General features: G+C 39.5%; 1 protein-coding gene across 1 annotated transcript in view; it reads left to right on the top strand.

Annotated features, from left to right (window-relative positions):
- lrpprc (leucine-rich pentatricopeptide repeat containing) overlaps positions 1–23,106 on the top strand; it is a 169,820-nt gene that overhangs the window by 101,191 nt on the left and 45,523 nt on the right. Inside the window, exons 24-25 of the mRNA XM_061911204.1 lie at positions 9,443–9,567; positions 15,443–15,549. Of these exons, the coding sequence (XP_061767188.1) occupies positions 9,443–9,567; positions 15,443–15,549 (232 nt within the window). The remainder of the gene's footprint in view (positions 1–9,442; positions 9,568–15,442; positions 15,550–23,106) is intronic.

The raw sequence follows: 23,106 nt of genomic DNA, 5'->3' as shown, positions 1-23,106 counted from the left end.
TGCAGTACCTTCTGAGGGATCGAAAGTCCGTAATATCATCGCTTGCGTGCAGTGATTTCTCCAGATTCTCTGAACTTTTTGATGTTTTTATGGACCGTAGATGGTAAAATCTCTAAATTCCTTGCAATAGCTCGTTGAGAAATGTTGTTCTAAAACTGTTCGACAATTTGCTTACAAATTAGTCACCCTCACCCCATCCTTTTGTGAATCACTTAGAATTTCATGGACGCTGCTTTTATACCCAATCATGGCACCCAGCTGTTCCCAATTAGAATGCACACCTTTGGGATGTTCCATATCAGTGTTTTGATGAGTATTCCTCAACTTTATCAGTATTTATTGCCACCTTTCCCAACTTCTTTGTGACGTGTTGCTGGCATCAAATTCTAAAGCTAATGATTATTTGCCCCCAAAAAAATGTTTATCAGTTTGAACATCAAATATGTTGTCTTTGTAGCATATTCAACTGAATATGGGTTGAAAATGATTTGCAAATCATTGTATTCCGTTTATATTTAAATCTAACACAATTTCCCAACTCATATGGAAACGGGGTTTGTAAATTTTTAGTAGCAGTCGCAGGGAATAATAGCACCCATGATAGGAAGGCTCTCGAAACCTGCACAGGATTAGCACCCCACAATCTGTTGTGAGGGGACCCCCCTTGGTTGTCCTATTGCATCAAAGTAAACACCATCAGGGTTTCTCATCAAATCAAAGGAGCCCCTTATACTCCTCCTAGATAGAACATGGCGGCGTCGGCGGGAAGTTAAAGAGGCTGCTGAAACAGGAGTTCCAAGGGGTGTTAATTTGGTACCCACTAGGGTGAGTGGGGTTACCAGTCTAACCATAGCACAAAGCCCAACGGCTGATGTCGGGATTCTAATGTACAATCTGTGCTCCCCACAATACCAGAATAAGCCAGCCCGTACCCAAGGGCCTATTTTTGAACCATCTATCAGTGTGATGCACCAGGAAGGGTCAATGTCACCCAATTTGTTGGGGGACGAAGAGGGTCCTGTGAATTGTAAACACGTGTAATTCAGCTTTTGGGCCACAAAGGGAAGAATTCGGGTGGAATTGTCAACAGGAGGGTACACACTAGCCAACAAATTGTTCCCTGGCGGCGTGGGTTCAGAAAACAAAGAGATAAGGCAGTTTGAGCCATTTTTGTCTGTCAACTTAAAATGGGCGGGGTAAGTGTGGGAAAAGGGACATCCAGCAGAACAAGCAACACAGTCACCCATGTTTTGGCTCTAGGCCATGCTATTCAGGGACACCACCCACTAGAGTATATATTCTGCTTCCGACACCAATAGTTCAGGGTTGAGTCGTAACAAAGATAGAAGTTACTACCTCGGTAATAGCTATTATGTCCCTCACTATCAATCACACTGCACAGGTCAAAAAAGTAAGTCTTGCTGTCTCCCTTGATCCAGTCTATTTCAAGTCCGCCATATGTTCTAAGACACTTGTCAGTCACTGCCGTCGGGAAGAAAGGACTGAGGCACACGGACAGTAGAACAAGCCCAAGTACCAGTCCGTCAGGGAATACTAATGGGTGTAACATCCTGCCTTTCGTCTATCAAAATCAGAGTAATTTAGGTAACGAAACGGGCGTCAAAAACAAACTTTACACTTATTGTAACGACACAAATAGTTATGCTGAAAACAAGTAAGAGAAGTTGGATAACTTGAATGGTCTCAAGTACGGATATATGATACAGCAGTTGAGCAGGTCTTGTAGATCTACACGACGGTAGACGGCAGCTCAACGGTGGTAGATCTCTCTCGGCGTCTTCTTCTAGGCTGTGAGACTATGTGTGTGTAAGTTACTGTAAGACTATGTGTGTGTAAGTTACTAAACCCTCGCTCTTCTATGACCTGGGGGGAGATGTTACTAGCACATCACCCCCTTCAGTGGCTAACAGTGAATCTTCTGCCTGCTCCCGTTCTTCTGATGCCTCAGGCTTAAAAGGCGCTGCTCGGGGTCGAGTGGGGCAGGTAATGTGGCGATGTCGGCAGTGGCATCTGCTGGAGATCTGTCAGGTTCTTCAGCAGGAATGCAGAGGGAGAGGTGGTACCAGGTGTCCCCTTTACCGGCCAGTCCAAGGGCGTGGGACGTCCGTTCCACGACTTTGAAGGGACCGGTCCACCTGGGCTCCGTCCACTTGCGCTTGATGACCTTGATCTTGATCCACTCAACGGGCGGAAGGGTTCCTGGAGTGGTGGATTTTTGCCCACGAATCTGTGAATAGAAATGATTACACAAATTCTGAATTTGCTCAACTTACCATTTTGGTTTTACGCTGATTCTTCATTCCACGGGGGCGGCTGGTCCTGGGAAGGGCTGACCTGTATGCAGTTCATAGGGTGAAAAAACAGTTTTGTTCATGGACATTCGGGTGGTCATTAAAGCCAACGGTAACGTGTCAACCCACTTCAATTTGGTCTGTGCACAGATTTTAGCCAATTTTGTCTTGATGTTTTGGTTCATTCTCTCGACTTTACCTTGGGACTGAGAATGGTACACTGAACTGAACCTGTGTTCTATAGAGTCTGAGAGCCTTTTCGACCAAGGCAAAGTGAGCATTTTTACAATGGGTGCCTTTGTCTGACCTAATCTATTTGGGGAAACAATGTCGGGCTACTAGGTCATTAACAAGCCATTTAATTATTGATTTTGCATCCTCTTTTGAGGTTAGGGTTGTTTCCTGCCAATCACTATAATTGTCAACACAAATCAGCAAGTACCTTTTCCATTGTACCGGATTGATCCTATCAATGAAATCAAAAACTATACACGATCTACCCTCACCTCCTCTATATTCCAAATTAATCTACTAAACTACTATCGATGTGCCAAATCGTTATTTTTTCAATTAAATTTAGTTAACTTCTTACCCACGGGAAAAATGTTCAAACTATGGAATGTGTCAGAATCGGATGATTGTCGATTTTGTTGTAAGGAGTCTGAATCCACTCTCACCTCCTCCCCCTTCTGTTTCTGAAAACGGGACTGTGTTTGTAATACTATCACTTTCAGAAACATTTAAGAAAAAGGTCAGCTGATAGTCAAGCACAGCAAGAGCAGAGGTATAGGGCAGGTTATGTTTGAGGTCATTGAAAGTCTCTTCAGCCTCTGTGGACCATTGGAGGGTGGAATTAGGGTAGGGGACCCCTTAGCGATATCAACCCTACATTTTATGTAAATTATTCAATATGGTAAAAACGACAAAATATGCTTGTATTTATACTGACACAAATGCTAGAAAACACTAACCTTACGGTGGATGCTTTTGCAATAGTAATTTGACATCATACCACACCTGGTGGCCACAATAATTCATTTACTCAAGCTCATGTTGTAGAAAGTTGAATGGTGCGGACATGTGTGTTACTGAATACTTTCTATCAGACTTCTGTCTTGGCAACTTTGTGTATGTAATAAGCAACTATAATTATTATATATGCTTAAATGTAACGTGTAGTTTTAGCTCAGCTGTTGTGTATCTGCTACCTCCTTGTAGCCTACAGCCGGGGTGTCCAAAGTGCAGCCCATTGCAATGTGTTTAAAAGACAATTGAAAGTGGGGTATTTGTGTGTCGGTTCAATGAGTGGCAGCTACGCCGTGTTTTATCATTGAACCTAAGTCTATGGTTTCGTAGGCGGGACACAGAGCAAGGGAACAATGTGGGACAGCATTTGTGTCAATCTTATAACATGGTAGTTGTTGCAAAGATAGGTCAACATGAGCAGCCACACCTTGAGTTCCAACATACATTATATAAAGGAGTCAAAGGCCTCCTGGTATGAGTTGTCTAACTGGTGTCATCATATGGCGGGTAGGGTGGTGGTACACACGGAAACTGCTCAGTCAGCCAGGGTTTTCACGGGTAGAACAGTTGGAGCAGGATTTGGGGTACTCAGCAGGTGTCAGCCATTTCTGATGCTTCAGGCTGTGGTATGAGCTTGTGGTGTCGCAGCTTGGTGGTTGTGCCGTCAGGTGTAACACCAGGACAGTCCGTTTTGTGCGATATTGAATGTCAGGGTACAATTTGTAAAGGAGGTCGTTACCAAGCAGGCAAGATGTGTGCAGGTCGACCACAAAGGGGTGCTTCAGTGTGTGTCCGGCAATTTGAACCGGAAGTGGTTTGGTGACTGGTAACATTCTTGTGACCTCAGCGAAGCCTTCGACCTTCAGAAGGGAAGCACACAGTTTCTTTGGTACCTCTGCATTCAGAGATGAGTGGGTGGCACCAGTGTCAATCACGAACTGATAACATTGTCCGTTGACACTTATGTCCAGTAGGGGGCCTGTCTATATTTCCTGCTGGGACAGCCACGCCTTCTTGCTCGTCAATGAAACAGCCCATCACAGTGACGTGAGTTGACCACTATTTACAACTATTATGTAGAGGCGGAAAAGGCAAAAATGCAACCAATCCATCAAAATCACCACTCTGTGTCTGGGGTACAAAACGGTGTTTAACTTACAGACTTCAGGACAGACTCCTAATGCAGATTTTAGAAAAAGGCTCTACTTAACTTGATTTATGTGGTGGCCAAGTGAGTCTGTCCGAAAGATTGTAAGAGATGTCAATTTCTCAGCGTGTCATCCCGGACGAGCCCCCAAATTGTTGTGTTTGGACCAGATGTTCCTCCCAGGGAATTTAAGTTGCTGGTCAACCCCAAGTTCTTTTGATGACACATAGCTGATTTTAAATGAAACCCAGAACAGAATAGGTATTTTGCAACATGGGCGACAAAAGAGCGTACATAGCAAAGACAGCTGTGTTTTTAGTGTTAATGTAAAGAGACTCTCTTACGAGGCACACAGTAAAAATAATACTAATGTATGTACGGGACGGCGTGGCGCAGTGGAAGAGTGGCCGTGCGCAACCCGAGGGTCCCTGGTTCAATCCCCACCTAGTACCAACCTCGTCACGTCCGTTGTGTCCTGAGCAAGACACTTCACCCTTGCTCCTGATGGGTGCTGGTTAGCGCCTTGCATGGCAGCTTCCTCCATCAGTTTGTGAATGGGTAAATGTGGAAGTAGTGTCAAAGCGCTTTGAGTACCTTGAAGGTAGAAAAGCGCTATACAAGTACAACCCATTTATCATTTATTTATGTAGTGTTTCTCTAGCTACTCAGACACAGAATTAGAAATAGTAAATCGCATGGCGAAAAACCATAATCCCTTAATACACAGTGATGAACTTCTTTTTACACTTGCATGATGTTTAACAATGTTAAAATGTGCTTGCAGAAGTGTTATACTCATTATTTAATGAAATACAAATAAAGGACTAAATTTATTTAGCACTTTTCTATACACTCAAAGCACTTTACAGTGAGAACAAAGAACCCATCATTTATTCACTGCACATTCACACTTATATATTGATGGTAAGCTACATTTGCTGGTGTACACTGAATGAAACGTGGCGGGTGACAATTTGCGCCTGTGGCCTCTCTGACCACCACCCAACATTAATTCACATTCATACACCAGTGTGAGTAGCACTGGGAGTAATGTGGCTGAAGTGTTTTGCCCAAGGACACAATGGCATTGAGTTACATGGCAGAAGCTAGATTTTTTCTGTGCCTCATAACGTGCCATTAAAATGTTATTGGAGTTTAATAGTTTTAGTAAACAGTGACTAACTGCGTTTTACGCTTTCATGATGTCTGACAATATCAACTCGTGAAGTGTTTGCCCATTATTGGGGCATCCAAAAATAAACTTTCTCAGCTGTGGTCTGAATAGGCCACAACGGTATTTGTATTTAATACACTTTTCCACCACTTGTGGCAGTAGTGACAATAGCAAACAGAGGAAGTCTAGAGCTAACGTCATGCGGAAGTTTCTAATATGCAAAAATTAAGTGGTGAAGCTGTATTTTTATTTGCACTAAAATTTCAATTAAGTTGGAAAACTTTATTATTATTTTGGGACAAGTAGTAGAAAATGGAAGGATGGATGAATGGATTTTAGCACTACATTATTTTAGGTCAATTTATTTTTCATCACTTATTTATTAGTCCCTTCTTGTGCAGTATATTTGGTTTGTACTTATTTTTGTAATCATCCTGACCTCAGCCTAAGGTTCATGTGTTAAATAAATAAATCTTTGTGATGAACACGTGGGTTCATATAATTTGATGAGGTTGTGAACTGTGAGTAGGTTGTATATACTTATTAAATATGATTAAAATCGAGAGAAAGATTACTGATTCAGTGTTAATCGTTGAGTGGGCCCCTTTTTAATTTTTTAAATTATATTCTTCCATCATGAGGCATTAAGGGATTTTATGTTCAGTACTTTTATTAAAAGATGGATAACTTAAGAAATACCTCCAATAAACACTTTAAAAATGCACAAATTAGGCAAGCTTGCACGTAGTGTGTTATAGGTAGGTTAGAATGAGTAAATCAACTTTCTGGAAGCCTGTCGTAGAATTCCCAAAACAAACATGGCATCGACCATGTTGGACTTCTTTACGGTTTCATAGGAGGACTTTGTGTGCTACTTGCACCAAATGTTTCGCACAAATTCTGCCAGGAGGAAATCAGCAACACATCAAACATTATCGGTCACTTGACATGCGATCGTCACTACAACAGTGTTTTGAAAGGCTATGAAGATGCCTGCTGCCAAATAAGTTTCCCCACAGCTCGCTGCAAAGAAAGACCTAGATGATTATGTCAAAAACAATTGTATTATTTGGATTGATATTGTAATCGCGATTAGTAACATGATTATTCATTCATTTGAAAACATGACTCTTATTTGTACCGTGTAGAGCTGCAAGAAGTGGTCCACATTGAATAGTTTGACAGTCAAATTTGTCGCAGGCAATTATATTTGTCGACAATAGTCGTGGCGTCATCACTCGTTTTTTCGGGCGGAAGAAGGTCAATTGCAAAAACAACGCCGGTGATAACGTGTAAAGTTTGGGGATTATTTCCTCTCATTCTTGCTTAAAACATGAATACCTTGCTGATTTTGTAAAGTGGTCCTTGGTTTTATGGCAGTACATCTGTGATACGTGAACATTTAAAGTAGATACATGAAGTCGGACATTAGGAGAGAGGATGCAATCTCAACCCCGGTATGAGTGTTGGCTTCTACCTTGTTAGCTAGCCGACGACAATAATGAAGCAAAGTTGTGTGAAAAATAGATTTTACTATCCTTTTAGCAAAAGTCAGCCAGTTTAAAGGCCTACTGAAATGAGATGTTCTTATTTAAACGGGGATAGCAGGTCCATTCTATGTGTCATACTTGATCATTTCGAGTTATTGCCATATTTTTGCTGAAAAGATTTAGTAGAGAACATCGACGATAAAGTTCGCAACTTTTGGTCGCTAATAAAAAAGCCTTTCCTGTACCGGAAGTCTCAGACGATGACGTCACCCGTGTGAGGGCTCCTCACATCCTCACATTGTTTATAATGGGAGCCTCCAACAAAAGAGCTATTCGGACCGAGAAAACGACAATTTCCCCATTAATTTGAGCGAGGATTAAAGATTCGTGGCTGAGGATATTGATAGCGAAGGACTAGAAAAAAATAAAGTTTAAAAAAAAAAAACGGTGATTGCATTGTGAGCGATTCAGATGTTTTTAGACACATTTACTAGGATAATTCTGGAATATCCCTTATCTGCTTATTGTTTTAATAGTGTTTTAGTGAGATTTTAAGGACATACCTCGAGGTCGGATGGCTGCGCTGAACATGCAGTGTCTCAGAGAGAAGCCGAGGAGCCAAGCTAACAGCTGCCTTTTTTGACATGACAGCTTCTGCAGGACAACGAACAATCCATTGATGTCTCCAGTAAGATATATATCACAATTTCCCCATCCAAAAACATCCTGGTTGACGTAGAGAAAACATGTTCGCTTGACCGCTCCGCTTTACAACAGACAAAGAAACACCGGCTGTGTCTCGGTGCTAAAGACAGCTGCAATACACCGCTTTCCACCAACAGCATTGTTCTTTATAGTCTCCATTATTAAATGAACAAATTGCAAAAGACTCAGCAACACAGATGTCCAAAATACTGTGCAATTACACCATGAACAGAGACGACTTTTAGCCATGTTTGGTGCAGCGCTAATATTTCCTTACAGTACGTCACGTCACGCGTGCGCGTCATCATTCCGCAACGTTTTCAACAAGAAACTCGCGGGAAATTTAAAATTGCAATTTAGTAAACTAAAAAGCCGTATTGGCATGTGTTGCAATGTTAATATTTCATCATTGATATATAAACTATCAGACTGCGTGGTAGTAGTAGAGGGGTTCAGTAGGCCTTTAACTTTGTATACATCAATTCAAGTACGTATTAAAGCAGCGTCAATTTGCAGTGCTAAAAAAAAATCACTTTATGAAGCGCAAACAGCATGTGCACGCACTCACAAAAACACAAATAGGACAGACAGGCAACCATGCGGAAGTATCACAAGATTAAACATACAATCTATTAAATAGCCAACATTTTAAGAATGAATCAAATATAGAATTTTACACATTGAGCCTATTTGTTTCACTGTCACAAGCTCCGGAATTTGCATGCATGTTGTGTTGCCTGTCAATCTTTTTTTAAAATGTATTTATTATTTTTTCTCGATTGTGAGAAGTCATAAATTGAAATCATAAATCAAAATTGTATTCAATTGTCCAGTCCTAGCGTGTTCCTAACACTGCAGCATTTGAAAACTGCAAAAGGTTTGCTAAAAATAAAGCTAACTGCGATTTTATCATGGAAATGATGGCACTGGAGACCCAGCACTTTACCATCTTGGAAGATTGCAGAACTACAGGTACAGTTTGTCAGATCCACTTTAGTTTAAATATACATTTGGAAAATAATAAATGTAAATAATTTATTGGCCTTGAGAAGCGGGAAGTTAGCGGTATCTGCTTGTAAAAAGTAAAGCGCATAATTTACTGTTAATAATTTGCATTTCTATCTATTTCGATTTGTGTTCTGCTTTTAAGGTTCAACTATTGCATTCATTTAAAGGTGAGAGGAGCAAAGACAGTAAATAAGAGATAAGGAAATGAGAGGTTTAAAAGGTGCTTGCGAGGACAAAAGAAGAGAGAGAAAAGTCAAAGATCAGTGTAGAGATTAAAGATCAGTCCTTTTGTCTGTTGCCGAGCATCAAGCACCATTAAAAGCCTGTCCAGAGAAACATTAGGGCAGACTTGGAGGAGAGAGCACGATTGTGTGAGAGTGATGTACTGGGGTCTAAAAGGCCTCATCACCCGCAGTTGTGCTGTCATGCATTAAAAGACCTGTATTGTTGGGGCGCGGTCATTGTACTTGAATATGAGGTCATGGGGTTAACGCTGTGTATTTTTCTGGTGATACAATCCTAACTGATTGCACATCTGTCCTCTCTCTTTCTCTCTCTCTCATTGTTGCCGTGTCGACAGTAATGACCTCCCCGGAGCTGTGGAAGCAATGTTGGAGTGTCAGAAGCGCTACAAACAACTTCCTCGCATCCACGACATCATCGTTTGCCTGATGGAGAAGGGGGACACGGAGCTTCTGCAGAAAGGTTTCACACCAACAACACACTTTGTGGCGTTATCACTGGTACTGTCGATCCTCGGAATTCAAACAGTGCACTCTGGCGAGCTGAACTAATAACAGAAATGGGAGGGAGGTAACTAATAAAACATAGTAATCGCAGTTATATTTTATGCGGTGGTGCCTTAGTTTACAAAAGACAGAATCGTATAAAAAACAATTCATCCATTTCCAGACACTAGAATGGTATAAACATAAAACACAGTGTATAAAGAATAATTATAGTTTTACACAGAGAAAGCTGTGTGAAATACATATACATGACAATTAAATAATGAATAAAATGGATAAATGAACATTTGAAATTATTTTAGGTATATTTAAGGCTCTTTTTTTTTTTAATATGGTGATGAGCGGAGAGTGAAGAGGGGAGTGCTACACGCACTCCGTCATATATTGCAATACATTTTTTCTTAAAGTCGCTAGTGTGTCTCATGTTCTTTATTAAAGAGCGGCTAGTTACAACTTCTTTGGCTCAATGGTGGCTTATCTTGCAGTCATGTTAAATGAAAAAAGCGCAGAGACTAAGGACCTGATTTACTAAAGGTTTGTGTGTACTAAAACACATGCAAACCTGATAGCACATACAAAGTTGATCTACTTAATGTGTGCAAAATGGATTTTGTCTGTTAATTTAGCAGATTAAGGGGTGTAATCCATTTTGTTTATTTTTTTTCATAAATGTGCATAGTATCTGCTGATCATCAAACACCCACAATACTGGAAGGAGAAAATAAAAATATAACCATTTAACGCTCACAATGTGATTTATCAACACTAATTACTGTTTTGCGAGCACTATTTATGATTTTATTCAGCACGTGTCAGAAGGACTGTTCCACACAGAAATAAGAAATATTATAGATATCTATTCAGTAACATAGCTGTTAGAGGACTTGATAGATATAATACATACATATATATATATATATATATATATATATATATATATATATATATATATATATATACACACACAGTGGGGCAAAAAAGTATTTACTCAGCCACCAATTGTGCAAGTTCTCCCACTTAAAATGATGACAGAGGTCTGTAACTTAATCATAGGTGCACTTCAACTGTGAGAGACAGAATGTGAAAAAAAAATCCAGGAATTCACATTGTAGGAATTTTAAATAATTTATTTGTAAATTATGGTGGAAAATAAGTATTTGGTCACATCAAACAAGGAAGATCTCTGGCTGTCACAGACCTAAAACTTCTTCTTTAAGAAGCTCTTCTGTCCGTCACTCGTTACCTGTATTAATGGAACCTGTTTGAACTCGTTATTTGTATAAAAGACACCTGTCCACAGCCTCAAAAAGTCAGACTCCAAACTCCACTATGGCCAAGACCAAAGAGCCGTCGAAGGACACCAGGAAAAGAATTGTAGACCTGCACCAGACTGGGAAGAGTGAATCTACAATAGGCAAGCAGCTTGGTGTGAAAAAATCAACTGTGGGAGCAATTATAAGAAAATGGAAAAGATACAAGACCACTGATAATCTCCCTCGATCTGGGGCTTCACGCAAGATCTCATCCCGTGGGGTCAAAATGATCATGAGAACGGTGAGCAAAAATCCCAGAACCACACGGGGGGACCTGGTGAATAACCTGCAGAGAGCTGGGACCAAAGTAACAAAGGTTACCATTAGTAACACACTATGCCGACAGAGAATCAAATCCTGCAGTGCCAGACGTGTCCCCCTGCTTAAGCCAGTGCATGTCCAGGCCCGTCTGAAGTTTGCCAGAGAGCACATGGATGATACAGCAGAGGATTGGGAGACTGTCATGTGGTCAGATGAAACCAAAATATAACTTTCTAGTATAAACTCAACTTGTTGTGTTTGGAGGAAGAAGAATACTGAGTTGCATCCCAAACACCCCACCTACTGTGAAGCATGGGGGTGGAAACATCATGCTTTGGGACAGTTTGACTGATCCATGTTTAGGAAAGAATGAATGGGGCCATGTATCGTGAGATTTTGAGCCAAAACCTCCTTCCATCAGTGAAAGCTTTGAAGATGAAACAATGACAATGATCCCAAACACACCGCCCGGGCAACAAAGGAGTGGCTCCGTAAGAAGCATTTGAAAGTCCTGGAGTGGCCTAGCCAGTCTCCAGACCTCAACCCCATAGAAAATCTGTGGAGGGAGTTGAAAGTCTGTGTTGCTCGGCGACAGCCCCAAAACATCACTGCTCTCGAGAAGATCTGCATAGAGGAATGGGCCAAAATACCAGCTACTGTGTGTGCAAACCTGGTAAAGACCTATAGTAATCGTTTGACCTCTGTTATTGCCAAAAAAGGTTATATTACAAAGTATTGAGTTAAATTTTTGTTATTGACCAAATACTTATTTTCCACCATAATTTACGAATAAATTCTTTAAAATTCCTAAAATGTGAATTCCTGGATTTTTTTTTCACATTCTGTCTCTCACAGATGAAGTGTACCTATGATGAAAATTACAGACCTCTGTAATCATTTTAAGTGGGAGAACTTGCACAATCGGTGGCTCACTAAATACTTTTTTGCCCCACTGTGTGTATGTATGTATAAATGGGTTGTACTTGTATAGCGCTTTTCTACCTTCAAGGTACTCAAAGCGCTTTGACACTACTTCCACATTTACCCATTCACACACACATTCACACACTGATGGAAGGAGCTGCCATGCAAGGCGCCAACCAGCACCCATCAGGAGCAAGGGTGAAGTGTCTTGCTCAGGACACAACGGACGTGATGAGGTTGGTACTAGGTGGGAATTGAACCAGGGACCCTCGGGTTGCGCACGGCCACTCTCCCACTGCGCCACGCCGTCCCTGTATATATATATACTCTGTGTGTATATATATATATATATATATATATGTATATGTGTGTGTGTATTTATATATATATATATATATATATATATATATATATCAGGGTTTCCCACACATTTATTTATTTGTGGCGGCCCGCCACGAAAGAATTACGGCCGCCACAAAAAAAATATATATATTTTTTATTTTTTATTTTTATTTTTTCCGGCTTTTAGCTCGACCGTTAATAAAAGCAATGGGACTCTGTTTGTGAATGGAGCTTGTAGTTACATATTATATAAGTATATAAATATGTATATAGATATGTACATAAAGTGTTGTAATTATATTCCAACTCCGCGTTCTTCTTGGTCATCGCCGCCACTGCCGCTGCCACCCCAGCCAGCCCCGTCCTCCCCCCGCCGCCCGACCACACCACCACAAATAGATGCCAGACCTCTGGGAAACACTGTGTGTATATGTTTGTGTATATATATATATATTAGGGGTGTAACGGTACGTGTATTTGTATTGAACCGATTCGGTACGAGGGTTCGGTTCGCAGGTGTACCGAACGACACGGACATATTAAGTAGCGCACGTTTCGTAAACAATGCCTACCGAGGCAGTAGTGGTACGATCACGGATCAATATCTTCGGTTCGGCACACACGTGAACCGCGGTCTGATTTATGAAAAAAACTAAAACCAAAAAAAAGTTGTTCGCACAGCGTGGTAATGGCGAGCGGAGTAACGGAGGAACTTGAACGCCCCGTGCCATTTAATCGGTGTTTTTATAGGTGCAGACTCCATTGTGTGGCTGAAGCACTTTCAGCCACATTACGACATTGCGTCGCACACCAACTTCAACGATAAGATTGTGCCAGATTTTTATGAGCAAGAGAAGAAAAAAGTTGTGGACAAACTATCCAGAGCGTCATCTGTTGCGCTCACGTCAGAAGGGTGGAGGTCCAGGGGAACTATGTGACCATAAGCGCTCATTTCAGAGGACACGCCCCCTCTACGAGAGTCACCTTGTGCAGGTACTGACACAAGCAGTGGAGGAAAGGAGAAATCCCTTTTTATGTGGCACTGTTTTTCATTAATTATGTTAAAAAGAAGATATTATGCCTTGTGCACTTGAACTAGACTTTATATATTTTAATTTAATAATTTAAAAGTGTTACAAAACAAAACCGCAAAACTTCTGTTTATTTGTCTCGTCTTTTTTTTTTTTTTGCTGATCCGAAAAAAATGATCCAATCCGTGAGTTGTTTGTTGCGTTGCACCCCTAGAGGCACCATGAATTGATTTACGTGGACCCTGACGTAAAACAGGTTGAAATACTTATTCGGGTGTTACCATTTAGTGGTCAATTGTACGGAATATGTACTGCACTGTGCAATCTACTAATAAAAGTTTCAATCAATCAAAAAAACAACAACACACGGCATGCTAGCAACGACTGGGCTATGATAGACTGACCATACCTCCTCTTTTCACCGGACATGTCCGGGTGGAGTTTCTTAAATGCCTCAAATGTCCGGCATTTTAAGTTAGGGTTGCGTGTATATTCAATGTATGTTCAAGGTTAAGAAGGGGTTCAAAACAAGACAATTTGTGCACACAGCAGCATTCGTAAGGGAGGGACAGAGACAGACAGGGCGAGAGAGTTAGGATAAACATGCATGCGTCGCCAGGCTCTGATTTCATTTTTTAATATCTATAGCAGGGGTGTCAAAAGTGTGCCCCAGAGGCCATTTGCGGCACACACCTAATGTTTTAAAGGCCCATGGCAAATTATAAAAATACTATTAAAATAAACAAAAACATAAACAAAAGTGAAATAAAAAAGCTTAAAGGCTAAATGTAATTTAGAAAAAGTTGCAACGTTGTGTAATTAAACAAAGCTGTTTTTTTTCTTTCAAACTGTCATTACTCAAAACATAATATTGAATCAAAATCAATGTAATTATGAATTATTGACCTATCCAAGTTTCCGATTACTTCACATCAAAATATTTTTGGTGGAAGATTTAGCAAATTTGTTAAATAAATAATCAAAAAATGTATATTTTGTTTTTTTCTTACTGTACCGAAAATGAACCGAACCGTGACCTCTGAACCGAGGTACGTACCGAACCGAAATTTTTGTGTACCGTTACAACCCGTGTATATATATATATATATATATATATACACACGCATATGTGTATATATATGCAAATGTGTATATATTTACAAACATATATATATATATATATGTATATATATATAGATAGATAGTACTTTATTGATTCCTTCAGGGGAGTTCCTTCAGGAAAATTAAATATATATATATATATATATATATATATATATATATATATATATATATATATACACACATATATATATATACACATATATGTATATATATCCATAAATATGTGTGTGTGTGTGTATATACATATATATATATATATATTTATGTGTATTTATATGTTTTGTTTTTTACCTTGTTTTTTTTTCATCCTGTCGAGCTGTATTGTTGCTGAAAAGGTCAACTTCAATATGCCAGAGGGGGCAAGTGGTTTAGGAGTGTGCCTCTTAACTCTCCCACTTCCATCCCTCACCCACTCTCTTTCGCGCCCTAACCTCCCGTCCCCGTCTGTGCTCTCACGAGACCCAACAGGCCCTGGTTGTCACGTAAAAATCGATGTCGTGGAAACCTAACTACAATTTGTTAACACCAAACTCATACTGATTTGGATTTCAGAACACAGTCAAAGCATAATGTGGCTTTTTAGAGGTTCGTGACACGTGTGACCTTTTTGGGGTTGAAACTGCAGCGGAAAATGGAAATGTTGGGTTTTTGTTAGGTCCCTCCAGTACATCAACTCATGAACTGTTCAAAAAAGGGCTCATGAAAGAAAAGTTCACATATTTGCCAGATATGGTATGGTGCCTTATGTGTGTCCTATAGTGCAATAAAAATAAAAATAAAATGTTTTCCCTTTTTTATTTTTTTTTTATTTAACTTGTCTTCTTTTTCCCCTCAGCCATGGATGTCGTGAGCCAAGAACGAGGAGAGATGGCAATGCTTTACTACCTGCTCTGTGCCTTCTTGCAGACTGGCCGCTACCCTGAGGCTCGTAAGATTATTGAGGTAAAGAACAAAAGGGGCTATCATGCTGTATCGACCTAAATATTGCAGTGTGTCAGGGCAGGACTGCAATCCATCTGTGCCGGCAGGTTGAGTGCCGTTTTAATGGATGCTGTGGGAGAAACAAAGGGCCTGATCCAATATAGGTTTGCTTGTACTAAAACACGTGCAAACTTGGTAGCACACTCAAAACTGATCTACTAAAAGTACGCACAGAGGATTGCGGCTCTTTAGTGAGCAGAATGGGGAGCACAATCCATTTACCATATTTGTCTTCATGAATATGCAGAATATATGCTGATCATAACAACACCCATAAGACTGGGAGGAGAGGTTGCAAATATAATTATTCCGCACACGCAGTTTGATTTATCAAGAATACAACTCAACTGCGAGCGCAATTTTGCATCATTATGTAACACGTTTGAGAAGTATCTGCCAACTGACAGTTACACACACGGCTGTGAGAAGGGAGGCTGATGAATGTTTGTCAACATGTATGGACTGTCACAAATAATATTAGACATATGGTCTAATTCAGGGCCCTGCGATGACGTTGCGACTTGTCCAGGGTGTACACCGCCTTCCGCCCGATTGTAGCTGAGCTAGGCGCCAGCACCCCCCGCGACCCCAAAAGGGAATAAGCGGTAGAATATGGATGGATGGATGGATGGGTCTAATTCAGGGGTCACCAACGCTGTGCCCGCGGGCACCAGGTAGCCCGTGAGGACTAAATGAGTAGCCCGCTGGCCTGTTCTAAAAATAGCTGAAAAAGCACCACTTGCCAGTGAGCTGCCTCTTTTTTTATTTTTTTATTTTATTTACTAGCAAGCTGGTTTCGCTTTGCTCGACATTTTTTATTCTAAGACAGACAAAAGTCGAATAGAATTTGAAAATCCAAGAAAATATTTTAAAGACTTGGTCTTCACTTGTTTAAATAAATTCATTAATTTTTTTATTTTGCTTCTTATAACTTTCAGAAAGACAATTTTAGAGAAAAAATACAACCTTAAAAATTATTTTAGGATTTTTAAAAAAATCTACCTTTTTACCTTTTAAATTCCCTCCTCTTCTTCCCTGAAAATTTTTTTTAATTGTAAAGAATAATAAATACATTTTAATTTAATTCTTCATTTTAGCTTCTGTTTTTTCGATGAAGAATATTTGTGAAATCTTTCTTCAAATTTATTATGATTAAAAAATATACATATATTCTGGCAAACTTAGAAAATCTTTACAATCAAATCTTATTTTAGAGTCTTTTGAATTTATTTTAAATTTTTTGTTCTAGAAAATCTAGAAGAAATTATTTGTCTTTGTTAGAAATATAGCTTGGTCGAATTTGTTATATATTCTAACAAAATGCAGATTGGATTTTAACATAATTAAAACATGTCATCAAAATTCTAAAATGAATCTTAATCAGGAAAAATTACTAATGATAATCCATAAATAATTTTTTTAATTTTTTCAAAAAGATTCTAATTAGCTAGTTTTTCTATTCTTTTTTTCAGTTGAATTTTGAATTTTAAAAAGTCAAAATTGAAGATAAACTATGTTTCAAAATGTAATTTTAATTTTTTTTCCTGTTTTCTCTTCTTTTAAACCGTTCAATTAAGTGTTTTTTTCATAATTTATTCTCTACAAAAAACCTTCCGTAAAAGGAAAAATATGTACGACGGAATGACGGACAGAAATACTCATAAATATATATATATTAAAGGTAAATTGAGTAAATTGGCTATTTCTGGTATTTTTTTAAAGTGTGTATCAAACTGGTAGCCCTTCTCATTAATCAGTACCCAAGAAGTAGCTCTTGGTTTCAAAAAGGTTGGTGACCCCTGGTCTAATTAATATCATTTTGTAGTTGCTGGATGACTTTTAAAACAAATTCTGTTGATGCCTTTTAGAGTCTGCTGGCGTTTCTTTTAATAACTTATGACGTTTTGACATATATCATACATTATTAACATAAACATAACCTTTTTAAAACTAATACTTGATGTATCCATTTTCTTGCATATTGTTCCTCACATTCAGTTAGTACATTAGCCACTTCCATCTACGCAACTTCAGTGCGAAAAAAAAGTGGTTTCCATTGTAGGTGCACTGCAAGACTGCTTCTTAAATGCCCATAAATGAAACATTGCAAAATTCGACAGGTCGGAGCATAAAATGAATGTGCAGTAAATGAATGAGTGTCTGTGTTTGAAAGCCTTGTATAGTTCACTCAAAAACATAATTTAGACAAGGCACTATTCACCACTTTTCCACTGCACACATAGTCTTAGTAGGTCACATACAACATACCCACACTGCTTGTTAAGAGTGATATATGTGTTCATGTTAAATTACAGTGATGGGTAAATGACTTCTCAATGAGCGTGTGGCACAGTCATTGGCTGTATTGACACTGCAGTGACACTGTGTTGCTGTTTCATTTGGGCCTTATGCTGATTGAAAAAAATCACTACATTTTACTTGAAAATAAAATTAGCAGTGAGCAAATAATGTATTACGAAACATGCAACAATGGTCAATGAGAAAAATAGTTAACGAGAAATAGAGCATTTATCTTGTTTGGCGCTGTAAGGTCAAAATGATCCCGCATTTTAGAATTGTTTCCCTTTATTTTAAGTTCTCTCTAGATTGATAATGGCACACCACTATTCTGAATTTTGTCAGAACGAGATGGCACTTGCGAGCAGAAAGAACGCTAACTCAGTCTAAAGACACTAGATAGATTGATAGATATTATTTATTGATTCCTTCAGGAGAGTTCCCTCGGTAAAATTAGAAGTTAATGTTTCTTCAGTATCAGTTGATCCGTCACTACCAATAAGGTTAAAAAAATGCTAGATTTTTTTGCCAGTCTGGAAGAGTCTGAATACTTGTTAAATTTAACGAGAAGGTTGCTAATTGGGCAATACTGACTTCTGCTTCGTCTGCTTATTCTCTGAAAGGCAAAGTGCGTATTTGGGGTTTTAAAAGAAACAGAGTTACAATGCCATCTACTGTACAAAGTTATAACAACAAGCTACTACATGCTTTGTGCATCACTTGGACCAAAATAAGGCCTTCTTCACACGGTTTTCACTACATTAGAAGCATCCAGTTATCCACAAAATTTCGTTAGAATAAAGAATTAAGATTGTGGGGCGATAAAGTCCAACCCATATTAGACAAATTAACTCAATATTAAACTTAAGATAACCTAGTTATCTTAAGTGTATGTTTGAGTCATGGTTCAAAAGGTGGACGCTAAATATTTTTATTATCTTTCTACAATGCCGTTTTTTTATTTTGACCTAAATACAATCATATAATACATGCTAAAGTATACCTCTTGTCTTGTTGAAAGCCTGGTGGATTAGTGTAAAAGAGAGTGATGCAAGGCAGGCTGATAAGAAGTGCTCGACACGCGGCTGAACTGCATGGTCACAGGCTGGATAACAACACAGCGATATTGATGAATAAACAGATCAGGATATGAGACATCAGAGGGAAACAAGGACATAATGTTGTCTAAACACACAAAGGACACTACAGTATAAGCAGGAAGGGTGGGATACCTTCACTGCCCGGCGTGTTTGTGCACTAAAAGAGGGATTTGTGCCTCTTGAGTATTTTCCAAGCCTCTGAAGCGCTATCGCCGCGTTATTGTGGCTGTATGGCTTTTATCCTACTCATGTTGAGTCAGCTAAATGCCAAGAGAGAGTGTGTGTGTGTGTGTGTGTTTGTGTGTGTGTGTGTGTGTGTGTGTGTGTGTGTGTGTGTGTGTGTGTGTGGGGTGGGGGGGGGGTGTGCGCGTGACTTGTCAAGCTTTGTTATGAACAAACACACTGTCAAGAATGTCAGTTTGACTGTCTCCCATATGTCAGGCTGAAGGTTCATCACTGTCCCTCAGAGTATTAAAACATGCAACTCCCTGAATAATACAGTGGGTGGGTGGGGCATACATCAACAGTCAGTGGAGGTATCCTGACAGGATAATGTATGGTCAAATTACACCTGATGTGCTCAAAGGGCTAAATCTGAACCTTACTGCTGGACTGTGCGCTATAATAGCCCACAGTCTCGAAATTGCTGAAGTACCCTGCTTTTCTAAATGAACTCACAAGCAAACTAAGATCATTGTAGGCGAAAAACGGCACTTAGAATGGGTTGTGGTCAAAAAATGCTTTTGAAGACATACAAGACTACATGTATAGATATCCTGAAATGTTTATAATCATAAGATAACTGGGCAATGACTGTCTTGTGGTCAGTCCAAAGATGTGTTGTTTGACTGCGGCAATGTTTTTCAACCGATCTTCGACACACCTGTCTTTGTCAGTCCATATTTGAATGTATATCAAGTTCCATGGTGATTGATCCAAACAGCCTTAAGCAGTGCGTTCAATTATTTTTTGTCATGACCCCAGTGGGGCACAGAAGGTATTTACAACACCCCCTGAATTTAATGACTTTTGAAAACTTGATAATATTTATGTATCTGTACGACACACTGAGTTATGTGTGCCGCTGACGACGACAGTTCTGTACTACTTACTACTTCTACCAGGTAAAACAGGGAGCTTGTAACCTATATTGAGCACTGCTGCCAACTAGCTGCAAGCTTGTGTATTGCTCTAACATGAATACAAGAGTGTAGCAACAAATAATGAAAATCTCCTCTGCTGCTGGCGACCCCGCTGACACTTCAGTGGCCCACTAGGGTTGTCTCGATAGCAATAATTTGGTACCGGTACCAAAATGTACATCGGTACTTTTTGATATTTTTCAAACTAAAGGGAACTACAAAAAATGTCAATATTGGCTTTAACAGAAAATCTTACAATACAATAAAAATATGTTTCCTATTGCACTCAAACAACAATTTTAGAAGGTTAAACTATAAATTAAAGGGCATTAAACACCCGCGTTTCTTGTTTCATTTAAAGAACAATTTTAGTCGTTTTATTTGCACTAGTTAACGTTAGATGGGTGTTCCTAACTTCGCTAATATTTGGCTTCATGCCAACAGCTGTGTGCATGTAGGTATCTACATGTGCACAGCAGGGGAGCTGGTTAACTTATGAAAGTAGCGTATTTGTGTTTGTGACAATGTCAACGTGTTGGCTGAGTGATGTCAATGAGTAAGCAAGTAAAGAAAGAGAGAAAAGTAGTGCTGTACGCAGTAGAGGGATGAACAGGTCCAGTTGTATCCCGCAAAACTAACATTAAAGCAACCAGACTGTTACAAATCGGCGGCCTCGTCAGTCTGACCTGAAAGCGCAGCTTAGCAGACCCATTGAAGGGTAAAGTGAACGATGTTGGCCCTGACGAAAACATTGACTCTGAATCGAACATCTGCCCTGTGTTCCTTGACGACGGTCTGCACCGGAGCAGAACAGCAAGACAGGTGTGTAACAACATTATTACCTGTCACTATTTAAACTCCTTGTGCAGATCTGAATGCCTATTATTTAAATGTTTAACTAAGTTTAAAGCAAAAGAGGTAATACTAATTGCCACATTTGGCGAGGCGTGTTTTAAAGCAACACTTGAAGCTCGTTGCTTCCTTGTTTAAAGCGTCACCTTTATCGTTGGTTTCAAAGCCCAAATACCTCCATATTGCGCTTTACGTGCCCTCTTTATTAACCAGTACAATTGTTGTTCTTTGCCATTCTTTTCCAAGATGTTATTGTTTGTATATACTTTGTGTGTGCGTTTTGACACACTCAACATCATTCACATGAAAGAACGGTACCGGTACTTATCAAAAGCAGTATGGTACTGATTTCAATCAATTAGTAACGCGGTACGTTATTAGTACCGGTATACCGAACAACCCTGTGGCCCACTATTTTAAAATCACTGCTAAAGTTAGTATTGTGTAATGAGCTGCATGAATTGTGGTTTGATAACAACCCACCATTTTTTCAGATAATACAAAATACAAGCATAGTCCACAATGTAGGAGTGCATATTGTAACAAATTTTGTAATGTGGCGGTTTAGTAGTGCATATAACTTGAAAAACACTTGATCCAGCTCGCATTAAAGTAAAAAAATCTGGTCAATCACATGCCTGCTCCTGGTTGTCATCTATCATATATTTAATACTTGATCGTAGTACTGCAGTTAAGTGTATATATATATATATATATATATATATATATATATATATATATATATATATATATATATATATGCCCATGCATGCATACACACACATATGAGCACAAACACTCCATGGAGGGTGGTCAAGTGACGGTCTAGTGAGTGCTGGCTCTCTTTAGGCCGTGTTTGGTATAATTGCCAGCTGATTAATCACAGCTAATTAAATGTAATGATAGAAAAAGGTGGCCAATTTTGTGCTAAATGGTCATAGTTAGGTAGGGGGATTGTTATACGGCGCAAGCCTATTATTGCACTGTGTGCGCGTGCGTGTGTGTGGGTGTGTGGTCGGTCGAGGTTAGGTAGCATTACCAAAGAGTAGTGAGCCATTATGTGTTTTTACATAAGGTAGATGGGTTCTGGCCATGTGTGTTGTAAGTGGTCAGGGCGAATAGAGAAATTAAAACATTAGAAATTGTGATGGAGAGGCTTTAATTGCAAGTGAGTAAGGGGTTATTTCTTTATGTGGCAATTTTTTTAAGCAAAGATATTAGTACTGAAGGTAAAGACATATTCAATTATCATTAGTTAATTATGGTGGTTGTAGTTGCGGTGTTCCAAATAGTTTGACTCCCACATACAGGACAAGAGTATTACGTTTTAGTTGTTACAGAATTGTCTTAATAAACGGGCGTCTTTTATTTTGCAGTGGTTTTGTTGTCTTTAGTTTGCCGCCTCCTCTGCTGTGTATCAACAATGTTTCTCCCGCCTGCACAGATTAGAGGCTGAATGTCCTGGTGGAATCTACTAGAGGTGTTTGAGTGTGTGCATGTGTGAAGGCCTCACAAGACTCCCCAAAACCAAATTAAAAAAAAAATAAAAAATAAAAAAAGATACGGGAGGCAGAGAAAGATGGAGCTTTTGGTCTCTAAGAAGATTAGACAGACTGAGGGAGAGCGAGTGCAACACATTTTAATTTGTCCCTCTGGCTGCTTAAGTAAGAGCATAATGCCTCTGCCTGGGATAGACGGATGGGTGGTGGGTAAAGGAGGAGAAGAAGCAGGGGAGATTTGTAGGAGGAGGCTGGGATTGGGGGAGATGGGGATTGGATGACGAAGCAGCAGTGAGGGATGAAGTCCGTCTTTTCTTGACTTTCCGATGAAGGGCTCCCATCAAAGAGGCCAGCAAGGATTGAACGCCGTTGATCCCCCTCATGCTCCCGCCTTTCGTTTAGATTAGTTTTCTGGAAGCTCGCTCGTTCTTTTTTTTACTTTCCCCCCTTCCATTCCCTCCAACTCACAGATTACCAGAGGAAGAGTGAGGTCTCCCAGTCCTTATTCAGATTGTATCCAAGAGACAGATCAAATCCTGATCACTGTTCTTTGGTAATAATCATCTTGTCACTGCGTGTATCAGACTAAATCTCTGCTGCACCGGCTCCGACATCAATCTATGTTGG

Source organism: Nerophis ophidion, linkage group LG09 (assembly GCF_033978795.1).
Source record: "Nerophis ophidion isolate RoL-2023_Sa linkage group LG09, RoL_Noph_v1.0, whole genome shotgun sequence".
NCBI lineage: Eukaryota > Metazoa > Chordata > Actinopteri > Syngnathiformes > Syngnathidae > Nerophis > Nerophis ophidion.
The sequence above is the reverse complement of the archived record's forward strand: the minus strand, read 5'-3'. Positions and strand labels throughout refer to the sequence as shown.